The 25,024-nt window shown below is 42.9% G+C and overlaps 1 protein-coding gene across 1 annotated transcript in view; it reads left to right on the plus strand.

Annotated features, from left to right (window-relative positions):
• MICALCL (MICAL C-terminal like) overlaps positions 1 to 25,024 on the plus strand; it is a 79,691-nt gene that overhangs the window by 40,505 nt on the left and 14,162 nt on the right. Inside the window, exons 7-10 of the mRNA XM_006865824.1 lie at positions 3,353 to 3,419; positions 4,228 to 4,343; positions 12,343 to 12,435; positions 14,722 to 14,815. Of these exons, the coding sequence (XP_006865886.1) occupies positions 3,353 to 3,419; positions 4,228 to 4,343; positions 12,343 to 12,435; positions 14,722 to 14,815 (370 nt within the window). The remainder of the gene's footprint in view (positions 1 to 3,352; positions 3,420 to 4,227; positions 4,344 to 12,342; positions 12,436 to 14,721; positions 14,816 to 25,024) is intronic.

A 25,024-nucleotide genomic window follows, 5' to 3' on the forward strand; every position in this document is an offset into this window, starting at 1 on the left:
ATCATTGATGGACTCAAGTGTGGCAGCGGTAGTGAGGTTGGCCCAGGATCGGACATTGTTTCGTTCTGCTGTGCATGGGGTTGCTATGAGTCGGTTCCGACTCGATGGCACCTGACAACAACAACAACAAGATCATTCGATACTGTACTACAAGCCACTGAGATTGTGTTAATTTTTTCACTGCTTTTTCTTTTTGTGCTTCATTTTGGGATAACACCCCAAATTTCTGTCTTTAATTCCATTGATTTTTTTTTTTTCCTTCTGATGTGTTTAACAAGCAGGTAAGCCGATTCAGTGAAATTTTCACTTCAGGTTTTATATTGTTATCTTTATTAATTTCATTTGGTTCTATTTTTATTTTTTACTTCCGTACTTATCATGTTAATTAAATTTTTTTAAAAAACTCTTGAGCATATTTAAAAGAACTGTTTTTAAATCCTTGTCTGGTAATTGCACTGTTTCTGTCATTTCTGGGTCTGTTTTTACAGATTGATTTTTCTCTTGATTACCATACACTTTATCCTACGTCTTTGCTACTGAGGCTTTACTGATTCATAGACTTGTGAATATTATGTCTTAGAGTGTTTTGATTTTGTTTCTTCATTTCAACAGTGTTACAAAGGTAGCTACAAATGGTTGTTAGTCAGTAAATTAACTTGCAGATTACTTTATTTCTTTCCAGGTATGCTTTTAAACTTTGTTCGGGTGAGTCTAGAATAACTCTGGGGTTTATATATCCCTACTTTCAAAGTGCAAAGGAGCTCTGGTTATGAATCGGGCTGTGAACCGCATGGTCAGCAGTTCAAAACTACCAGCTGTTCCGTGGGAGAAAGATGAGACTTTCTTCTCCTATAAAGATTTACAGCCTCGGAAACCCTGTACTGGGTGGGTCACTGTGAGTCAGAACCAACTCCACAGCACTTAACAACAACAACTTTCAAAGTATGACTCTTCTGTGTCTCTCGGAGTGTCTCCTATGTTTATTTTACACTGACTGAATATGATTTCAGTGTCTCCAAGTCCTGTAAAAGATTTGCAAAGTATTCCTATGACTGTTTGTCCAACATCATGGAGTTGTATTCCATGGATTTATAGTTTCTGGTAGCGTAGTTGTTATGAGTTGGGCTGCTAACCTCAAGATTAGCAATATGAAACTACCAGGTGTTTCATGGAAGAAAGATGAGATTTTTCTGCTCCCGTAAAGATGTAAAGCCTTGGAAACCCTATACAGACTCGTTATGTGTTGGGATCGACTCCACAGCACTTAACCAATCAATTAATCATTAAGTAATAGACTCAAGGGGACTCTTATATGTATTTCTTGATTTCTTTTTCTGCATAGATTCTTCCTCTTCTACACTCTACCACACACATCCAGCTGCCTCCCCAAACTCTGATCTCTATCTTCTATGCCAGTGATTCTGTTGTGCTCTGATTGAGTTAGTCCTCCCTGTGATGTGAGCTGCAAAGTGCCTCTAGGCAGAAAGCTGGGTTGACTGTAGTGCTTACCTCATATACTTCTGTTGTTTTCTTTATCTCAGTTCTGCACTGCCTCTTGTCCAGTGTCTGGAAACAGCTGTTTCATATATTTTGTCCAAATTTCTAGCTCTTTGCTTTGAAAGAGAAATTCTGTATCACGCACTCCAAAATGGTCAGAGTGGAAGAATACTGCAAAGTTTTAAACATTTTGCCAATGAAAAGTGAACTGAGGCTCATGGTTTCATGATGGACAGGGTAAAGGGGAAAAAATTCAAAGGCAATGATTTTAACTTCTTTCTTGTATGACGTTGAAGCAATATATTATTTGGGGGAGCTTTTTCTCATCTATTTGAAATTAAACTCAATGCAAATATTACATGTATTTCAAGATCATTAGGAAAAGTATTAATGTTAGATTATGACACTTGTCTGTAAAACGGAGCTTAGTTGTGAAATGTTTCTAATAACTGCTTGCTAAGGAAAAACCACAATGCTGTTCATTTTGATTGGTGCTGATGATAAAGATGAAGAGGATGTTAACGATGAGAGTAACATTTATTAAGCACCTCCAATATCAAGGAGCTCTGGTAGCGCAGTGGTTATGAATTGGGCTGCTAACCTCAAGGTCAGCAGTTCAAAACTACCAGCTGTTCCACAGGAGAAAGATGAGGCTTTCTGCTCCCATAAAGAGTTGCAGCCTCAGAAACCCTGTGCAGGGTCACTATGAGTCGGAACCGACTCCACAGAACTTAACAACAAGAACAATATAGCAGGCCCTGTGCTAGGCTCGTTATACTGATTGTCTTTACCCCTCCACAACAGTTCTGCAAGTTAGAAACCATGATCTCCAGAAACTCAGGGAGGTAAAGTTTGTTCCTCCACTTCATCCAACTAAAATGTGAATCCTCAGTGACTACATTTTACCAGTTGCTGTCAAGTCAATTCCAGCTAATGGATCATCCCTTACATGTTAGAGTAGAACTCTGCTCCAAAGGGTTGTCAGTGACTGATGCTTTTGGAAGTAGATCACCAGGTTTTTTCCTGAAGAGTCTCTAGGGGGATTTGAACCTCCAACCTTTTGGTTAGCAGTCAAGTGTGTTAACTATTTGTACCACCCAGGGACTCTCAGTGACTACGCTGTTGTTGTTGCTGTTAAATGCCATCGGGTTGGTTCTGACTCATAGCAATCCTGTATAGGGTTTCTGAGGAGTGGCTGGTGAGTTTGAACTGCTCACCTTGTGGTTCAAACCAATCTTGCAGTAGAACGCATTAATCCTCAGAGCCACACCAGGACTAGAGACTGGAGCTGGGAATGCTCTCAGCTCACCACTCACAGGATTTCCCATTATTATACTTCTCTCGGGTTCTCTCTGTACCTGAACTTTCCCATCTGGCAAATGAAAGTGGGAAACAGTTAAACCCCTCCCCCCCAGAGAGACTGTATTATTATATAGATGTCTTGCGTTATTTTGCTTCGAATAACAGCATATGTAAATGTACTCCAGGAGGTTAAAATTACCCATATTTTACAAAACTTGGCCTCTCCCACTTGAGTGAATAGTTGAAAATTATGGAGAGGAAAAAGCAGGCTGGAGAGAGTGTTAGAATTGCTGCAGCTTCTGGCCAGCTTTCTCCTCCATCCCCCAACACGTATTCCTATTCAGCTGGAAACTGCCGTGGTTGAGTAAAGATTGCTAAATGTCCTATCATGGAGTCCTGGCCCGTTCTGATGTTCAGTGTCCAGAGAGGTTCGTCCAGATATTAATCATTAACGCAGCATCGGGTTGGTGTGTAGAGGCAGATGTTCTTACTGAGACAAATGAAAGTCTCCTGTAGCTCCTGGAAGAACTTGTCATGCCTGGTCCCCTGCCAGTTTACAGAAAGGTTCGGGTTGACACGGGCACTGAGCTGTTCGGACCACCCGCCTCTCTTGTTTGGAGGTTGGCATTTCCCCTTGACTCGGGCTCTCCCAAGGGCCCTGCATTGTTGAGCCGTCCCTATCTTAAACTGCCGTTCCTGGCATTTGAATCATCACTTCGATGATGTGATAATATCTGCAAGTTGGGAAAATAAAAGTGGCATTTGTTTAGCCATAATTAATGAAATATTTATGTTGCATGAGACTATGTGATAAAACCTGAGGCTTAAAGTCCTTTTGCTTCTGATTACATTTGGGATTTTTTTTTTCTATGACCAGACATTCTGACGCCAGCTCTTTTACACTGAGCAGATGTCATGTAGTAAAAATGGGTGCCAGATGCTGTGAGCCGCAGAAGGGCGATTTGTTTAAGGGCTGGCTCCGACTTTTTTTTTTTTTTTTTGCATTCAATTACTCTGCAGTGCAAACCTCACACAAGCATTTAGGTACCTCAGCTAACTTCAGACATGCATTTTAATAATAGATTTCATCTCTGAATGAATGCATTCTAAGCGACACACCATATAAATGGTGTTTAAAGAATTAATTGATTTCTGCATAATACCTTGTAGTTTTGTTTTGTTTTGTTTTTTTAAATATGAAAAGAGAGCTGTGAAGCTTTTGGCAGGGACCCAGAAATGTAATTAATGTGGTGAGCCAAATTTCCAGTAGCCCTTAGGTACTGCCTTCTCATGCTCACCGCAGGTGCAGTGAGGGATGGGCAGCAAGGGAGAGGTGGGAGGAAGGGGCTAGAGGGGGAGAGACAGCTTTGGTTTATGAACCAGAGGATGAAGCCAGCAGTTCAGTGAGTCCTTCTGTTCCCATTTCAGGACCCAAGCACATCCCCATTCAAGCACAGGTGATAGAGACGGCCTCGGCACTGTCTTCTACCTCCTCCTCCTCTGCAGATGAAGAATTCGATCCCCAGCCTTCCTTGCGGTCAAAGGTAACAGTACTTGGCAACCCAAAGAGGTCTTTGGCTGGAGAGAGTCATTTACCATCCAGACCCAATGTGGACTCCAGCTTCAGTGGTTTCATTAGGGGATCATGTTTCATTACATCTGACAGCACCCCTTCTTGTTACCTGGAACACCCCAAGAATTATCTATTTTTTCTTTAACTTCTCAGAGACTCAGATTGGGAAGGAAAAACAAAACAAAACAGAACAAAACTCAGACATATTCACAAGCAACTGTTTGATGACTGCAACTCTTAAAGTGGTTTTAATATGTAATCCTACAAGCAAACCATTGAAAAATTGTAACAAGCAGATGCCTAGTTCCCTGGGGGGTGCACAGCTTCATTTAAGAAGCACTAGAGACAGATTGCATAGAAAACGTTATGTTTATTCTAATCAGAAATGTTAAATGAGCCATACAGATGCATGTAGACACAGATACTCGGAGGGTCTCAACTGTGGGGATGTTCCCAGTCATGAGGAACATAGTTTTCCTTTTTGCTTAGTGAGCCTCCATATTTCTGGAGAACACTTTTAAAAACTCTCATACCCATAGATGATCGTTACAAGCATCGTGATGTGTTTGTAAGTGTGCCTGCGTGTCACACACTTGGAGACACACATCCATTTCTTTCTGAACCAGGGTCAGTGTCTTGTGCTGATACGGAAGAGTGAATGATTGGAACTGAAATGTTTCCCCCGGGTGATCAGAGAAGCACCCATTGCTCTGGCAGTGTTGATTTGTTGAATCAGTGAGGATCTGGGGAGAACCAATTTCTTTTACTTAGACTCAACTTTTCCGTACCTGGTATTTGGAGCTTTGGTGTCATCTCAAGTCACTCAGAGGTTCCCACTTCTGCAGCCCAGCCAGAAGTAAGACAAGAGGAGCTGGGGCATGTCCTGAGTATATGTGTGTGTTTGTGTGTGTGTGTGTAGGGGGCGGAGGGAGTGAGTGTTTAAAACCGGGTATGTGTTTAGAGGCATATCTGTGGAAATAGCACTGGAATTGTGCCCCCACTCAAGCATGACACTCAAGTCTTAGATAGCTTCACCGTAATATTAGCTCAAAGTTACAAGTCAAATTCTTCATTATTTTACTTAACACATTATGGTGCTACAGGAAAATGACAGCTGTGCTTTCCTTGCTCTCACTGATGAAAGTGAGTCTAGGATGTGCCCAACTAAGGTCATTGTTTTCAGTTTCTTCTCTGTCTACACTCAACAGAGCAGTCCCCCAACTTCCAGGCAGAGGGAGCCTTTGCCCAATGCAAGTCCCTAGGGAGCAGCGGTACACCTTGAACAAGACCGCTGTCTGTGTCCACACCAGACGGGGCCTGCTGCCCAGCCCTCCCAGTCAGGAGTCATCCCCAGCTGAAGAAAGAGCAGAACATCATAGAATCAGACATAACAGGGTGGCGCAGTGCACAGAAAGGAGGGGAAACAACTAGATGGGCTGTGAGACTCCCCCAGCTGTGCCCAGGCCACCCCAGAGGGCAGCACAGGAAGAATGACAGGAGCCGCTAACCAAGTGGGGAATGGGCAGTGAGATACTGTCAGGCTGACCTCCTCGGGGCTGCTTTTCCAAAGCTCTTGGGCTCATTGAGGCGAACCACAGTGAAATTAATGCCCACATACACCAGGCTAAATAGTAAAAAATATGTTTCTGTGCTGCCTGACTACAGGCTCCTGTCCTTTCAGTTGGGAATTAAGTCTGCACCCAGATATGCTTGGTAGTGGTGGTGGTTGTGTGCTATTGAGTTGGTTCCAACTCATTGCAACCCTGTATAGGGTTTCAAAGGCTATAAATCTTTACGGGAGCAGAAAGCCTCATCTTTCTCCCACAGAGCAGCTGGTGGATTCAAACTGTTGACCTTGCAGTTAGCAGCCCAGCGCATTACCCACTACACTGCCAGGGCTCCTGAGGATACACCTTGTTGTTCTTGTTGTTGTTAAGTACCATCAAGTCATTTCCAACTCATAGCAAAAGAAAATATCACATGGTCTGCTTTGACCCACGGAAATTCTCAAATACCACAGTACAGGTACCGCCTGCTTTTCAAAAGTTTACTTTACACCAATTCACTTTTACCTGTTTTCACTAACTGATTTTCACTTTTAAGGGAAAAGGTGAAAAGCAAAACTGTTGTTTGTTTAGCAGTGAACCATTTAAGAGGTAATGTGTACCCCAATCAGTAAGAGTGGTACTGTCAACTTCCTTGGGAACTACACTGAGCATCTCAGCATCGAGCTCCCATAGCTTTGAACTGTCTGTGAGCTCAGCATGTTAGTGTTATTTTAGGGTTTATGTGTTATTTGATATGATTTGGGAGGTTGTTTTGAGGGTCTGGGATTGCTCAAGAGTTTTCCCCATATAAATTCATGGTAATTGCTTCTTCTGTTGACCCCATTTCAACTTACAGGAGGTTTCAGAGGAATGCTCTACTTTCAGATAGCTGGAAAACCTCTGTTAATTTCAACTTGTGGCATGACTTCTCACCACTGACAATGGAAAACTGATGGTTAATGGAAACTGTGTCTTACTGCTGTATTTAGATAGGCTTTTGTGTATCTATATGAGAGGAAATGTATATGGCTTTAAATCTCCTGGGTGTCTCTCATTAGTTAATACTCAACACAAATGAATTCTGGGTGTTCTGCTGATTTCTGAGGTTTCCTAATTAGCTCTGTCATCTCCTTTGAGTGGATGAATCCTGTGTTCCAGTGAAATAGCGGTCCAGCATCAGCTGTCCAGACACTCAGGGAGGATGAAAGAATTGAAAGGCGGGTCCAGATACATCACAATAGCAAGACCAAGATATTCAGGGCCAACCTTGCAAATAGCTCCTTGTCCTCCTGCTGGCCCTGAACAGAGGCAGGTGGTTCTGGATCCTGCCAGGTGGTGAAGAAGGCCCACTTCACCTGGCTCCTGACCTGGCCTGCTCTTACAGGATGGATTATTCGTCAGAACTTCCCAAGGGCTCACATGTAGGAACGAGGAGAGTTCTTTGTCCTCTGGTTTCTTTGTCTCTTCCATCCCATGCAGGTGTGTCCCCAGCTACCTGGCACAGAGCCCATGTCGGCTCAAATGAACCCTTTCGCAGGAAATTGGAGCCACATCTATCCTTTCTGCCTTTCTCTTTGCTTTACCCCTCCCCACAACTGCCTCTCCTCCCAAACCCACACCTGGATCAGTGATGGAACCAGGTAGAGACCAGTGGATTGTCCTTGGGACAGCCAGCTTTCTCCCTTTACTTGACTTTTAGCTTTTTCTTTCTTAGTCTGTAGCCTCATTCCTTTCCTGTCTGTATTGTCATCATCATCACTGAAGATGTTAGAGCTGTCCCTGGCACATCGTGAATCATCCTTCTTTTCTATAAATACCTTTTCATATGGCGTCCTGGTGTGGCGCTATAGGATAAGCACTGGACCACAAGGTTGGTGTGAACCTCAAGGTTGGTGGCTCAGACTCACCAGCCACTCCTCGGAAACCCTATACAGGATTGCTATGAGTCGGAATCAACTCAATGTCACTTAACAACAACAACAACCTTTTCATATAAGGAAGTGTGTGGCTTTCTTCCTGATACGGGTTCTGTTTGGCTGACTTCTGCTGAAGCAGCCAAGTTTGACAATTTTGCTTCTGGAAAGCACTAAGACTGCATGATGTCATGCTCCTCTACTCCTTTGATATTATATTAATGATCTTTATATGGGGGGAGAAAATGTACATTTCTTTTCTATTGTTGTTGTTGTTAAGTGCCATCTTTTCTATAGGACCCAACTTTAAGTGTATTGAATATTTGTTGTTGTTAAGTGCCATTGAGTCGGTTCCGACCCATAGCGACCCTGTATAGGGTTTCCAAGTTGTTGTTGTTGGTGTTGTTATGTGCCGTGGAGTCGATTCTGACTCATAGCGACCCTGTACAGGGTTTCTGAGGCTGTATATCTTTACAGGAGCAGAAAAGCTCATCTTTCTCCCACAGAACAGCTAGTAGTTTCTGAGTTTTTTTTTTGTTGTTGTTGTTCGTAGGTGAGGTGCCATCGAATTGGTACCGACTCATAGCGACCTTATGCACAGCAGAACAAAACACTGCCCGATCCTGGGCCAACCTCACAGGCATTAATACCCCCATTTTATAGAATAGGAAAATAAGGCACAAAGAAGTTCAGAAACTTGTCCAAGGTCACAGAGTTACAGTCTGTCTCCAGAGCTATGCCGAAATAATAACTGTTGTTTGAGTTAGGGCTAGGTAAGTGAGCTTCTGCTTACCACAGGAGGGTGAGGGAAGTTGTTCATCCCTTCTATGGAGTTCTGGTGTGGCGCTGTAGGATCAGCACTGGACTGCTAATCACAAGGTTAGCGGTTCAAACCCACCAGCTGCTTCTTGGAACCCCTATACAGAGTCACTATGAGTCGGAACTGACTCAGTGACACTTTACAGCAACAAGACTCTGGAGCAGGAGTTCTAAATGTACCAGAACCGTGTTTGCCACAAGGAAAGGTGGAACTGATTAAATGAAAATGTCAAACTACCTTGGATTCACGCCTGGCTCTCTTATTTGCCAGCTGTACTTATTTTAGGAAAGTTAGTTTACCTCTTTGAACTTGGGTTTTCTTATCTGGGAAATGCAAGTCACTGAGAAAGAAATGACATGTAAAAATCATTAGAACAGTATATGGCATATAGTGTTGTGTTCTTAGATGCTATCAAGTAGATTTTCAAGTCTTAACAACCTTTTGAGACAGAATAAAACTGTCCTATAGGGGTCTCTGAAGTCCTGGTGAGGTGCTGTGGGTTAATACGCTGGACTGCAGTGTCGGTTTGAACCACAAGATTGGCGGTTCAAGCTCACCAGCCGCTCCTGGGAAACCCTATACAAGGTTGCTATGGGTCGGAACTGACTCAACAACACCTAACAACAACAACATAGGGATGTCTAGGCTGTAATCTTTTCAGAGCAGATCACCAGGCCTTTCTCTCACAGAGCCGCTGAGTGGGTTCCAAAACGCTAACCTTTTGGATTTGCAGTCAAGCCCTTAAACCATCAGGCCACACACTCCCCACCACTGCCATCAAGTCAATTCTGACTCATCACAACCCTGCGGAGGATTTCCCAGGCCATTCATCTTTACAGGTGCAGAGCGCCTCATCGTTCTCCTACGGAACGGCTGGTGGGTTTCAGCCACTGACCTTGTGGTTAGCAGTCCAATGTTTATCCAACAACTCTACCAGGCTCCTTTAAAGTACAGTGTCTGATACACTGTTGTTGCTGTTAAGTGCCAACTCATATCCAACCTGCATAGGGTTTCCAAGGAGCAGCTGGTGAGCTTGACCTTGCAGTTCAAACTGACCTTGTGGTCCAGTGCTTTATCCCACAGTACCACACCTGGATTCCACAGCACCGAATAAACGCTGGCTCATTTATACATAGAAGCTCAGAGATAGTTGTTAAATAGATAAACTCTTCATTTAGATTAAGTCTCTGGACAGCAACTCCCTTTAATCTCCCCTTCCCAAACTCTTTCTCCAAAGGTCCTGGTTGCCTAGTGATGGGGTTCCCCCATCCAGAGTACCCAGACCTCCGTTCAGAGAGGTTGACAGCCAGCATAGAAGTCATACCCTAGAAAGAGAGGTGAGACACAGCAGAATAAGCTGAACCCAAAGTTCCATTCTCACCAGGATGAAACAGACTGTTAGGGTTCTAGATTCTAAATTTATTGAAGGTTTTATCTTTTAAATCTAATGGGCTCACTGATGAGCTGCAGTGGTTCTGAAACCTCAGAGCTGGATAGTTGCCTAAGAAGTGTGGTGGCCTCTCCACCCTGCCCATGGGATAGGTGACAGAGTGACAAGTATCCTAACACCCTGGGAACCACGGTACTTTTAAGGCACAGTCTCTGTTGTGAGCTTGATTCCTTTAGTGTATCTGGGGTCCAGTCTCTCTCATGACTCTATGTCCCACTTGTAAATTTATGGTTCTTCATTCCCTTAGTGTATCTGGGGTCCAGTCTCTCTCGTGTCACTATGCCCCATTCTTAAATGTATGATTCTTCTAATACACCAGCATTCAGTTGAACTGCAGTTATTGAATTCCTAGGCACACTAGGCTAGCTATGGAGTCCTGGTGTGGCACTGTGTGATAAAACACTGGACCACAAGGTCGGTTTGAACCACAAAGTTGGTGGTTCAAATTCACCAGCCACTCCTTGGAAACCCTATACAGGGTCTCCATGTGTCGGAACCGACTTGACAACACTCAACAACAGTAACAACAAGGCTAGCTATGGACTCCTGGTGTGACTCTGTAGGATCATCACTGGACGGTGAACCACAGGGTCAGTGGTTCAAACCCCAGACAGGGTGGCTATGAGTCAGAACCAACACAACGGCACTTAATAACAACAACAGGTTAACTATAGGAGTCATGGTGTGAGGCTGTAGGATAAACACTGGACTGCTAACCACAAGGTTGGCAATTCAAACTTACCAGCCACTCCTCAGAAACTTTATACATGGTGGCTATGAGTCGGTGGCACTTAGAAAGGCTAGCTATAATAACTTTTTAAAATTCATCAATTTTAGTCAATAATTATAATGCTAATATTTACTGAGGATTTTTTCCATGTTTTTTTTTTCAAGCATTCTGTGATGGACTTGATGTGTATTATCTCATTGAACCCTTACTGCATTCCTACAACCCTCTACCCACAGCCATCAAGTTGATTCTGATGGGGGTTTAGGGTTGTAGGAATGCAATAAGGGTTCAGTGAGCTAATACAGGTCAAGTCCATCCCATAATGCTTGAAAAAACCATGGGGAAAGTAGACATCAAAGCACCTTCGTTGTTCCAAAGAGTTCACTGACGTTCAGTATACTGTGCATTGTGCCAAAATGTGAGCAGCTCAGCCATGCCTCTGTGCTGCCTCCTCTGTTGAACTGGCCCAGAATGACTTCTCCTCTTTCCATTCTCTAAAATCTGGAAGTGACCCCATCAAGACTCACACATTTATTTTATATGCATCAATTTGGGATACCCTCCCTCCCCCCTACAAGTCCAGACACACACAAAATCCAGTGACATTAATGCTGTATTTTCACAAGCAAAGTGAAGTAGGGAAACGAAGTCATCTTATGCTTACCTCAAGCCAAGAAACACCTTAATGTGAATTATTTAATTACACTCCTCTACTCCAGTTCTGGTAACGTAGTGGTTACGAATCGGGCTGCAAGCCTCAGGGTCAGCAGTTCGAAACTACCAGCTGTTCCGTGGGAGAAAGATGAGGCTTTCTGCTCCCGTAAAGATTTACAGCCTTGTAAACCCTGTACAGGGTCGCTATGGGTTGGAACCAACTTCACAGCACTTAACAACAACAACAACTATTAGGCAATATAGACCCAACCCAAGAACGATTTAAGACTGTTAACTGGGCTTTGTGTGGTATAGTTGTGTGTGTATGTGTGTCCCAGATGTATCATCCCTGGTCTTTGATAGCACCCACGTAAAGAATAATTCATATATTTTTTCTTCCCTCAACTAAACCCAGCCAGTGCTCTGTAGAGCCACTCACTGACACACTTTTGTGTACATACCTTACACAGGTATCCGCTTCCCAGTACAACACCTACTAGCTCGTCATAAGAGATTAGCCGGCTTTAGTCTCTTATGATTTTACAATACAATAGCTAGTAGCCACATGTTACTATTTGAATTTATATTTAAATTAATTAAAATTGAATAAAAATTACATTTCTTTTTCAAGTGCCCAAATAGCCACACGTGGCTAGTGGCTTCCATGCTTTTACACAGTTCAGATCTTGAACATTTCCATCATTGAAGGAAGTTCTGTTGGGTGGCACCACCCTAAAAGCTAAGCTATGAATAGGAACGATTGATTGGAGAAGACAGAAGGCATGACAGTATTTTGTAAGTTTCAACCTCATTTTTCTCAGACACATTTTTCTTTTCCCTTTGTTGATTTTTACAGGAGAGGAAGACAATTCGAAGAAGAAAGAAACTGGAAAAGGCAACAAAGCAGCTAATCAAGCAAGAAGAACTGAAAAGACTTCATAAAGCTCAGGTGAGAAAACAAACTTGAGTCCAGTGAGTGAACTTGAGTTTTGGGATCCTGAAAATCTAGGTCTTGAAAGTGCTTTGCAAATCTATCGTATGTTAGAGGTGGAGGGTTGGGGAAACATCAGTCTAAATTCTCTGATGGGTCAACTTTATGGCTCTTTGCAAGGCCCCTTTGCAAGTCTGGTGGGACTCTGGGTCCAGATTAACATCTTAACAGCTGGCCCACTCCCAGCTACCTTTCCATCTAGACCTGTGTCCTGCAAAGTGAGGCTAGAATGAGAACCAATGCAGCAGCTTTAGGAATCGTTCTGAATGCAAGCTGCTGCAAGGCAGTAATGCTAGTTTTGCCTTCTCTGAGGACCCATACCTTCCACCAATTTCCTTTCAGCATCTTTACTGACTGGGTAAGTACTTGGGGCTGTTTCTTCACTCCAAGATTAGTTTCAAACATAGGTATCCAGCATTCCAACACAGATAGTATTGATTTTGAGAGCAACCCCCATCTCCCTGAGAACCCCAAACTGAGTCATGAAGAATAGAATGAATGAAGAATTTTGTGGCATAAGGACTTACAATGACTCTGCATATCAATCCAATGTGTGCCCTATATCCCTGTCTCCAGTTGTTCCCTGTGTCTGGCCATGCAATCCTGTACATTGTTTCTGACAAGATGGAAGTCATTTACTCCAAGCTCCTTTCCCCTTCATAGTAACTGACTCAGCAGTCACCTTTTCACCTCATAACCAGGAAAATTCCCATCAACCCACCACTGCCCACTCTCAATTTCCGGAAATGGGTTTCCATGAATCACATCAACTCTTCCTTCTCAGAACAAGACAAGTCTTTATGACGTATATTGGCAAGCTCAGCAATTTCCCTGCCATATGTGTTCAATGTAAACAGTAGGCAGTGGCCAGAGAGGAACAAGGTGGCTTTTGAATCCTAATCTGCTGGCGCTCAAAGCAGCCCTGATTAGTCTTTGAGATGACTTTCATCCTTGGTTTCCAAAGACTGCCCACATAGCCACCACTTTACAGTAATCAGTAATAGAGTCACTTCCATTTTTCCTTTCCTTTAGGAATTCTGCACGCTGACAGCAAGAGTGAACTTATAAAGATATGATTGTCTTTTTAAGAGAGAGAAAGGAAGAGGGCATGAAATTGTAAGACATTTAGATAGAATTCCCATCTGATTCAGATTTTATGTTTGGGGCTTAAATACTCTAAGCTAGAACTAGATGAGCTAGGTGGCTGGTCAGACCCTACTCATGCTTGGATCTCTACTCAGGCTTGGAGGCATTTCAGCTGTTGTACCTCTGATTCCAGGGGCTACTTAGAACATGGAGTTAACAAATGGGGAGGGAGGCAGAGCTAAAGTAAGGTAAAGGAGGCAAAGTTAATGTGCCAAGAGATGTGCAGCATGGTGTTTAAAAACAGGGGGGGGTGGGAATTATGGAGATAGATAAAATGTATACAGGAAAAATTTCCTCTAATTTTTTTTTACTAATTTACACAAGAGAGAAATAGCTAGTAGGAGAAATTAAATGTATAAATGCAAACCCAGTCATGACCCTTAATTAGGGGCCTGTGGTGAGTCTAAGGCAGGTGTGAGATTGCCTCTTAATGGGCTAAATGGCTTGTGTCTTGTTTTAATAACCTACTAGTAACAAAGCCACAGTACGCTCGCTCCCACAGTAAAAGAACCCTCCCTGGGTATTACCCAGAGGTGCAGTGAATGAACCTGTACAGTTCGTAGCTGTGCATGAGAGCATTACAGTCTAAGAAAGGAACACCAAGCCCCAAGCATTCTCCCTGGGGCTCCTGCTCTAGACTAGCTTCTCAGAAGGTATCTCTTCGTGGGGAGATGGAATGGGGGTGGGCTCTGTGTTTGCCCCCAGAGCCTGTTCCCCCACTCTGTAGCGGCTCCAAATCCAGTTATTACACCATGACTACAGTGGGAAACCGTGCCCCCCAGGCACCATTCAGGGGAGGAACCCAGAGGGCTGGTCACCTTAGCCCAGCAGTTTCTGTCCTGGGAGACTTGGGTACAATTGGCCTTGTCAAAGGGGACTGTTTTAACCTTGGGGGTGGGGGCACAGAATGAACACGCACACACACACACCTCTTGCTTTGTATTTTCACACTAAAAAGGGAAAGTGTCAATATCTGGTGGTTTGGGAATTCAGAGGGCTTGGCAGATTAGCCGAGCAGATGAGCCATGGAGAGTCGGCCCCATCCTGTGGCTCTGTGCAGGGACAGTCCCTATGTAACTTGTGATGCTGCCATTGCAGACCATCCAGAGGCAGCTGGAGGAGGTGGAGGAGAGACAGAGGGCTTTCGAGATCCGGGGCGTGAGGCTGGAGAAAGCGCTGAGAGGAGAAGCAGGTATGGAATGGGGGCTGAAGTCTCCGATATAGTATTGCAGGATCCCTGGTGGCGCGGTGGGTTGCTAATCAAAAGGCGGGTGGTTTGAACCCACCAGCTGCTCTGTGGGAGAAAGATGACAAAGATTACGGCCTAAGAAACCTTACGGCGCAGTTGTACTCTGTCCTGTTGGGTCACTATGAGTTGGGGTTGACTCAGCGGCACTTGGTTCAGTTTGGATCTGGAACCATCTGGATCAAACCGTGAGACCTTGATACAGGTTCTGAATCTGTCCGTGTGGACATGTCATGCTGAATCCGCAACTGCTTCAGGCTTCAAAAATCAAACTGGTGGTCCAATTTGAAATTCCCTGGGGCATTGATTGTCCTGTGGGCCTCATAACTGAGTTTCTGGTCTACCCTCCTCTCCTGGTAGTGCAAATGTTCTTTGCAATTTGGGAGATTAAGATGAATTCAACAGAAATATTTGAATGTTCAAGCTGTGTTCTTAAGTGATTTAGAGTCAAATTCCAAACTGTGTGGCCTTGGGCTAGTCACCTTATAAACGTTTCTGAACGTTTGTTTTCTCATCTAAAACAGAGACGATACATTGGCTACCTTATAGCATTCATACAAGAAATAAAGAAGAAAAAAATATATGCAATGTTTAAATTAGCTGAATATTTGGCATAAGGTAAAGCAATAAATGGTAACTCATCCTTAATAGCTTTATATTCTTAGATTCAAACAGAACTCATTGAAAACTGCTATGTGTTGGACTTTAAGATTTTGGATCTGTAACAAAGAATACAACAGTTCCTGGCTTTGAGAAGCTTAGAGACCAGTGGTGGAAGCAGAACTGTAAAATAAATAAACCACGTTACAATGTAATGAGAATCCTGATGGGAGCTGAATGGAGAGGTTCCTAACTGAGCTTGCTAGCAGAGCAGGGAGGGAAGTCAAGTTAGACTTTAGAAGGTGGTGACATGAAAGCTCAGAGAGGAAGGAGAGGAATTAGCCAGTGAATGCTGAAGAAACAGCACCTGCAAAGACCAAATGTGAAAAAAGCATGAAATGTCTTGAAAAGTCTGGAGCCAGCGAAGGGTTTTGAGGTGATGCATGACTTAAAGAAACCTACGTTTTTTTGGAAACTCTTTAGTGGCCATGTAGCCAGAAGGGTCCTTGGAATTTATTGGGGTATAGCCTCTAGTTTTGTGATGTGATGCCCTCTGTGTTTTTCTAAATAAAATGTGGAAAACTAAACACTGGAAACACATATCTTTATGTGCAATCATGTCAATATCATGTTACGTGTTACATAACATAGTGAAAGGAATTATTTTGGAAGTTCATTTATTTGGTATCGGTGGTGATACTGGCAGCTGCAGATCTAGATATGCCAAGGCCTGAAGCGCATACAAAGTCATGCACGCAAATTGTTAAGGTCGTCTCCCTCCCAGACTCCTGTAAGGAACCCATGCAAGACAGGTGCCTGCTGTGAGAGTCAAGTGTCATTGTTTTTACTAGCTGCCTTTGAGTCAACCCGACTCCTGGCAACTCCAAGCACACCAGGTTAGAAATGTGACGATCCCTGGGATTTTCTATTTGAAAATGGATCACCAGGACTTTCTTCCTAGTCTATCTTAGTCTGGAATGTCCACTGAAACGTGTTCAGCATTGTGGCAACACATCAGCCTCCACTGACAAGTGGGTGGTGGCTGTACTCGAGGTGATTTGGCCGGAAACCGAGCTCCGGTCTCTTGCATGAAAGGCGAGATTTCTACTACTGAACCACCACGGACCCCCAATTCTTCATGAGTCCATGGTTAGTTTGTCTCTGGATAGCAGGGGGAACATTACAGTCAGGCTTGATCCCTCATGCCTCAATTTCTTTATTTGGAAAGTGGGAATAATAATAATACTTGCTTCTTAGGTTTCTGGTGAGCTTGGCAGAAGTAATTTGTATGAAAATTCCTAGCATAGAACAGCTGAACAATAAATACTTACTCCTCTTCTGATTAAAATATACTGTCGATTTCTTTGCAAGGTGAATCCAAATTTACTCAGTAGCAGCAGGTATCATGACAGAAATGAGGAGTCTGTCTTCTCACTGGGAGTGACAAGCACTGTCCATCTCCATGCATCGCTGGGTCTCTGGGGAGGAGGAACTGCTCTGGTTTGGTGTTCAGTCTTCTTACCAATCAAGCAGGCCCACATCCTTGTCTTTGGGAATCCTGTGATTTCAAGGAGAGCTTTAGGAATGAGATGGATAAACTAGCAAATCTAGGGCATGCTTAGCCTGCCACTGATACAGAGAGGCAGTGTGGCATGGTGAAAAAAGTCTATTCTTAGGCATTCAAGAGTCCTGTATTCAAATTCCACTCAGGTGTACTTAGTCTGTGTGGTCCTGGGAAAATCACTTAACCGCTCTGGACCCAGATTTCTTATTGGCAAAATGGACATAATAGTTCCTATATTACCAGGTTGTTTTGAGAATGAGTGATATTGATGGACAAAGTATTGTAGACTTCTAATAAACAGTGCCTAATATTATTTTCCAAATTGCTGTTAAATGCACACATCTACTTTTAAGGAATTAGCTCTCTAATCTGTCATGCTTAAAATTTAAATTATACAGACCAAATTTTGAAAGCGTCCTCTGAAAACCTCCCTCAGTTCCAACTGTAAGGAAAGGATATTTGGAGTTATCAGCTAAAGAAATGCAGCCAGCTTGTGGTGGTTTCAAAGGTAGGCCAGCCCAGCCAGAAGATGGATTCCATTCATTCTCTTTATATCCGTGGTAATTTAATTCCCCACTAAGTTTATGGGCCTTGTTCTCCTTGATTGTCCTTGTGTGGGTGACAGATGCAGATAAACAAGGGGCTGGAGACTGAAAGCATTGAGTGAAGAAGAGTGGCCCCAAAGGAAAGCAAATAGAAGATCTGCAAACCAGGCATCAAAATTAATACACTGGAACTTGTAATAACATTTGTGCAATAATAATATTCCTTTGCAGTTTAATATTCATTTCAGCCTTTTTAAGAGATTGCCCTGTTGCTTAATGAATGGCCAATGTTTATTAGGTTAAGTTGTATTTGAGCTGGCCTGTGCTGCTTCAGTTCAAGTGATTTAATGGGAATTATTTAATAGGTATTATTAGGGTAATTAGAAAATGATCACAGTTAGGCAATAATATTGAACTATAAAGGTTGTGAATAACCAAATTCAGAGACAGGCCTGAAAACAGGAGTCGTCTGTGACAGTTATGCAAGTCTCCTCTAATAATTATGTGTGCTGGGCTGAAAGGGGCTTTTGTTACTGGGAGTTATTCATTAGACAGGCATTGAATTAGAGGAACATGCGGGGGTGGGGGACGAAGGGCAATGATGGCTGATGAGAAAATGAGGCTTTGATGAGCTCCTAATTGTGGTGACAACAATTCCTGCTTTCTTTTTTTCCAACAGTCAGAAATAAGCGTCACCGCCCCCAGGAAGGGGTTTCCCCCATTTTGTCAAGGAAAGGAAAACAAAGAGAAACAAGAAACCAGCAATCCACCCCAGATGATAAGTCATTATGTTCTGCAGGGTGTGTGTGTGTACCCACATGTGTGTGTGCGCTTATCTGTGTGTACACACAGGTGCTTGTATGTGCGCACTCATCTGTGTGTACACACATGTGCTTTGTATGTGCGTATGTGTAGTATGGATGAATGAATTTGACAAAGGGAATGGGTTTGCCTCACATTCCTGGCCCCCCCACAGTAAAGGACCAGAACATAGGAAGACTCATCCTGGACCCCATCGCACCTGAGCTTTACCAGCCACTTGTTTGTTGATTGTGTGGTCAGTGTTACATGCCAGGGTTGTGGGTTACCCCACTTTGGCAAGAGAGCACCATTTACATTTATATGGTCTGATGAACAGAATCTGGTCTTAGACAGGCAGACAGATAAAACCCAGAGTAGATTGGAAGTAAAAAGGATTTGCCCTTAGGGAAGGTGGGTGGGAATTATTCCTCCCTTATCACTTTACCAACTTGGGGCAAATAGCCCAGCTGGCTGTCTGCCTTGAGCTTCTTTCTTGTCTCTTTTGAAACCAGATAGCTTCTCCTTCAGAAAGATACAGGTTTGCAAAGAAAAATCAGCATGTGGGAGGCTGCCAGCAGGTGGCACCAGCAGCACACCTATAAGAGAAAACCCAGTCAGGAAGAGGGAAGTAGTTCAGCTTGTACTCTATGGTTTTTCTCTCAATTGCTGCTGGAGAAAGAGGGAAAAACAATGTCCTGGTTAATGTAACAGTGAACTGTCCTGCAAAGAGCATAGATATTAGAGTCAGACACTCTATGTTTGCATCCTGATGCTGTTATAACATGACAATTATTTCCTCTCTACCAAAGTTTACTCATTTGTAAAAATGGAGATCATAGGGATGATATGAGATAAGGACTAAGATGATGTTAGTAAAGCACCCCCCCAAAAAAATCCAGGCTCATAGTAGTTGTTCAAAATGATTCTTTCTCTTTTCCTTTATATCCCCCATCAGAGGGATGACTGGTGTGTCAACCTTGCAGTTAGCAGTCTAGTGCTTGTCCTATTGACAGGTCCCCAGTCAATAGATACCATAAAGGAAATGAAAAGATAAGCCAATAATTAGGAAAACATATTTACAACAAATATAACCAACAAAGATTTAGTATACCATAGATAACAAATTCAGAATACTCATTGATAACAAATTCACACAAATCAATAAATATGCAGGTAACCTAGTATACAGATAGGCAAATGAAGTAAATATATATTTTATAGAACAGGAATACTGAATAAACATGTGAAAAGACAATGATGAATGATTGTTGTTGTTGTTAAGTGCCGTTGGGTCAGTTCCCACTCATAGTGACTCTGTATAGGGTTTCCAAGGAGCAGCTGGTGGGTTTGAGTTGCCAACCTTGTGTTTCCAGTCCAATGTTGAACCTTCAACACTATACCAGGAAGTACAAATTACAACTGTAATGAAAAACTATTGTAAACTATTAAATGATCATCACTTACCAAGTCTGACACCAAGAATTTGGCAAGGATGAGGAACAAAGGGAACTTCTATGCAATGTTGTTGTTGTTGTTGCTATGTGCCATTGAGTTGGTTCCAACCTATAGTGACCCTGTATAGGGTTTCCGAGGTAAGCTTGAACCACCGACCTTGCCGTTCAAACTGACTTTGCTGTCCAGTGTATTAATCCACAGCGCCACACCAGGGCTCCTATTCAATGTTAGTGGGAGTATCAGTTGTCACAACATTTTGGAAAATACTTTGTCTCTGTGTTTTAAAGCTAAGCATTTGCATGCTTTCCAGCCAAATAATTTCATTCCTAAGTACATTTTCCTGAGACACTCTTGCCCACATGAACCAGGAGCCATAAGAAGGGGCTTCAAAAAATTGGTGGAAATAAAGCCAATGTTGTACATCCAACCTTGGTGAGTAGCAACTGGGGTCTTAAAAGTTTATGGATGGCCATCTAAAGTACAACTATTGGTCCCTCCCTGTTCAGAGGAAAGCAACATGATGAAGACCAAAGACTCATGGAAACAACTAGTCCAGTGGACTAACGGACCATGGGAACATCAGTCTCCATGACCCTGAGACCAGAAGAACTAGATGGTACCCAGCTATCACTACCAACTGCTCTGAAAAGGATTACTTACTAGATAGGAGTCCTGGTGCGGCGCTGTGGATTCAGGCGCTGAACTGCAAAGTCAGTTTGAACTGCAAGGTTGGTGGTTAAAGCTCACCAGCTGCCCCTTGTAAACCCTATACAGAGTCGCTATAGGTTGGAACAGATTTGATGGCACATAACAACAATGTATATCAATGATAGGGTGGGGAAAAATTTGGAACAAAACTCAAAATCATTAAAAAATATATATACAGATCAGGTAGAAAAGTAAAATCCCTGAGACTGTGGTATTTTGAAGTCCTTCAGGTCTGGAACTGGCTCATCAGGTCTCATCCCCATGGCTCAAATTTTAGCCAAACACTGGACAGGTCTATAAGGGGAACAATAACACTAGAAAAGTATGCATACCTTAGAATCATCAACCATGTGTCTAAGAACAAAGTTTGGAGAGTTAGGAAAGAAGAGGGTTGGAAACAGGAAACACAGGAAGGAAGTGGATTCAGTGATGTTGCATTGTGGGGTTTGCATTCAGTGAGATGAAACAAATTCAGTCTGAAGTTGTTGAATGGAAAACTGATCTGCTCTTTAACTCTTCACCTAATTCACAATAAAAAGGCTTTTTTTTTTTAAGTTGGTGGGAAAAAATGGAATGAAAAGAGAATGAAAATTTTCACAAACCATTTGGTTCACCCTCATATACAAAAATATTCATAGTGCATAATTCTCAAAACAAAAAAAAAACTAAGAGTAACCCAGCTTTCCAGTAAGAGAGGAATGAAGAAACTGTGGAGGCTCAAGGTCATCCAGCAACATCTTAAAAGAAAGGACTGGTTACCTACTTCTGAAAAACCAGCTCTTGAAAATCGGGTGAGCACCATTGTGCTCTGACGCACACGGCACCACCATAAGTTGGAGTCGGCTGGGCGGCAGGACAACCTGTGCTGCTGCTGTTGTGGCCACAGCTGGACGTCACGATATGGCAGTGAAAATGAATGAGCGGCTCTGCTGCATTTCAGAAACATGACACGGAATTTAAAACAAGCAAGTTGCAGAAGACTACATGTACTATGATTTCGTTTTAATAAAACTCAAAAGCAAAGACAAAAAACCCGGGGTTTTCTTTTTGCTTATGATAAAAAGATGTGTGGCTAAACACAAAATGACACTTTTAAAAATGGAAGGACTCCAATTTTTATCTGACTCCCAGAACAGTATCACAAGCTAGCTACTAGCACCCTGGGTTTGTCAAGATGTGAAGAGGACAGTCCCAGGGTTGACTTTCTGTATCGTTATCATATATAAAGAGCCTTTGGGAAGGGTGTGTTCCAGCACTCCCGGTCTGAAGGCCTGAGCAGAGGCTTATCTGAAATTGGCCTCAGGTGAGCACCAGAACTGAGAGCTTCTCAGAGGCTGGAGAGCAAAAGGCTGCAGAGCCCTGAAGTCCAGCCAGTCTCAGGGAGATACCTTGTCTGGTGCTCCTGGGGTTTGGGCTACAATTACTGTAATGCCCCAGATCACCAGTGAGGATGTTGAATGCATTAACAAAATTACAGCAAACACCGAATTAGGACTTCTCTCAGGTTCTACGGAGTTGGAAAATCACATCAAAAGAATTAGTTGTGAACCACATACTAAAACAAGACCCAGCTTGGAAAAACCACACACCAATACACAATTGAGACTATTCCGTTCAGCATTACCTACAAAAGAAAAGGCTATGAAAGCTATGATTTTAATTATTAGATATTTCTTTATACCTTATTCATTCAAATGATTCAGATGATCATTCAGATGATCATTAAAAAAAAGATTGATCATTCAAGGTTAAATTGGCTAATCTCTTTAAGGTCAGCAGGAGCTAGATTGGTTGAGAAGCATTTATTGAAGAACTTCTTTAGTAGAGGAGTGACATTATTTGCTTTGCATTGTTGAAAGATTGGGTCTATTCAAATGATTCAAATAATGGAAAGTTCTGTGTTGGGTTTTTATTTTTATTTTTCACTGTGGCAAGTGGAGTCCTTACATTTGGTGTAGGAAAAGCATGATGTGAGGACACAGGAACAAATGGAAGACCAGTCAACCGTTCTTAAAAGGGAGGCTCCTTGTTGTCTTACTGCATCTTTATAAACATGTGATGCCCTTCAGACCTACAAGTCACAGCCCTGCCCTGCATGGACTTTTCAGTATAACAACAGCCACAAGACTGCATGGATCTATGGTTAAGCAAGCAATCTGCACAGGCAAACGAGTCTTCCCAAGCACAGGCTGATGATCCAGTCAGCCATGCAACTTTTTCATTCACATGGAGCCCAAACCAGAGTAATTATTTAATAGTTTTCTTTACCTCGAGTTAAGTTACAAGACAATGTCTAGCTGCGTATAATCAATTCAAGGGTTATCTCTAGCTGAGTTTTAAAAGGGAACAGAAAATAATGCAACGGAACTACAGAAACTGGAAGAATCTACAATGTAACAACAATGGTACAATTTACTGAATGTTTACTGTGGGCCAATCTCTATGGGATGCATTTGATATGCCATAGCCAATTTATGAGGCAGGTACTGTCATCAACCCCATTTTTCAGAGGAGGAGGTTGAGATGGAGGAAGGTCAGATTACTTTTCCAAGGTCACATATTAGCAAGCGGCCTGTTTGATCAAAGCCCATGGTTTGATCTCAGAGCTCACTTCACTGTGTGCCTTTACAGTCAGAAGTAAAGCCAGTGTCCACTTCACCAGGACTCTCAAGGAAGCGATCCAGTGAGGACAGTGAACAATGGAAACCGTGGAAGAGAGTCTCACTGCACTGGTGGGGACCAGAGCATGGCAAGACTGGGCCAAGCACAATCCCCTGGATGTAACACTTCAGGAAGGCAGGTTTCCTAGAATCCTGTAAGCAATTCCATCTCCAAAGATTCCCCAAAAGTGATTTTGATGACTGAGGAAAAAGATACTCTAAAACTTAAATGAGTGAAAGCTATAAATTGCAAATTAGTCCATTGAAAAAGAAAATTCAGTTTGAGTAATTCTGTTCAACCTGTGTTTGTTGAGTATAGTGTCAGATCTACAGGAGTATAGGAACTCTGGTATAGCACTGTGGTTTAATGCTCTGGACTGCAAGGTTGGTTTGAACCACAAGGTCAGTGGTTCAAGCTCACAAGCCACTCCTTGGAAACCCTATATAGGGTCACTATGAGTCATAACTGACTCAACGGCACTTAACAACAACAGTGTCAAATCAGTGCCGGTGCACAGGGAACCCTCTGATGATCAGACATAAGAATGGTTGAAAAGGGGCCATATAACAGGATAAAAGTCTGTGTAGGACTGTGACTCAGCAAAGAGTCTGAATCTGAAAAGTAACAAGAACTGTAAACAGTGACTCTGAGCTGCTGCTTCTGGTTTTGACAACCAAGAGAGGTGAGGCTAGGCCTGGGCTGTGACAGGTAGTATCAGTTACAGGACAAGGAAAGGCGGAATTTTCAACTCTTGGCTTGTCTGTTTTCTCCATCAAGGAAAATGGTCCTCAGTCCAGAGATATAAAGCAAACTACTCAGAAAGGAAATTAAATCTGGATTGGAGAGCAGACTGAGAGAGCTAACTTTCTGTTTCACTGTATCCCCTTTATCTGTAGCAGGACCTGACACATAGGGGTATGTGTATGTGTTACTGAACAAAAGAATGAACGGGCCAGATGTCAACATCTGCAGTTAAGTACCAGTTCACTCACGAAGTATATCATTTGAGGCACTGCATATCAATGTGTCTGGGTCCCCGTTTCCTTATCAGTAAAGAGGTGGTCAAGAAAACAGGGAGAAGGATGAACCAATTACTGTGGATGGCTTGCTGTGTGCAAGGCAGTGTGCTAGGGGTACTGCGTGATTTACAGGACTGGGAGTATCAGGGAGGGGACCGTCTGTAGCAGTCAAGTCTCACGCTTACCTTTACACACTCAATTCAAGTCCTAGATCTGCCATTTACTGTGAAATTGGTCAAGGTACTTCAATCCTTGAAGCCTCTATTTCTTCAGTGATCTAATGGGCCATAGTAAGAATATCTGGTGATGAGTTAGTTTTGAGGATTAAATGAAGTGTTACATCTAATGCACATAGCATGGAGTCTTGGTGTGGTGCTGTAGGATAAGTATTGGACTGCTAACCACAAGATTGGCATCTCAAACCTACCAGCTGCTCCTGGGAAACCTTACACAGGTTTACTATGAATTGAACCCGCTCGATGGCACTTAACAACAAAAACAAAACATACAGCCTTTCAATAAGCAGGGAATTGCATTATTTATTATTATACTTGTCGTTGTTGTTGTGTAGAGTTTCTGAGGAGTGGCTGGTGGCCTGAGCCTCCAATCTTGCAATTCAAACCAACCTTGTGGTCCAGTGCATTATCCTAAAGCACCACACGAGGACTCCAGTACTCTAAAAGGATTTACTGGAGAGTCTGTAGACAGAGAAGATAAGATGCAAGATTTGTGTGCCCTGGGCCAACCTGCTTCACCTCTTTGGGCTTCTGCTTCTTCATCTGTTGAAGTGGTAGCAGTTTAG

The sequence above is a fragment of the Chrysochloris asiatica genome, unplaced genomic scaffold (assembly GCF_000296735.1).
Source record: "Chrysochloris asiatica unplaced genomic scaffold, ChrAsi1.0 scaffold00083, whole genome shotgun sequence".
NCBI lineage: Eukaryota > Metazoa > Chordata > Mammalia > Afrosoricida > Chrysochloridae > Chrysochloris > Chrysochloris asiatica.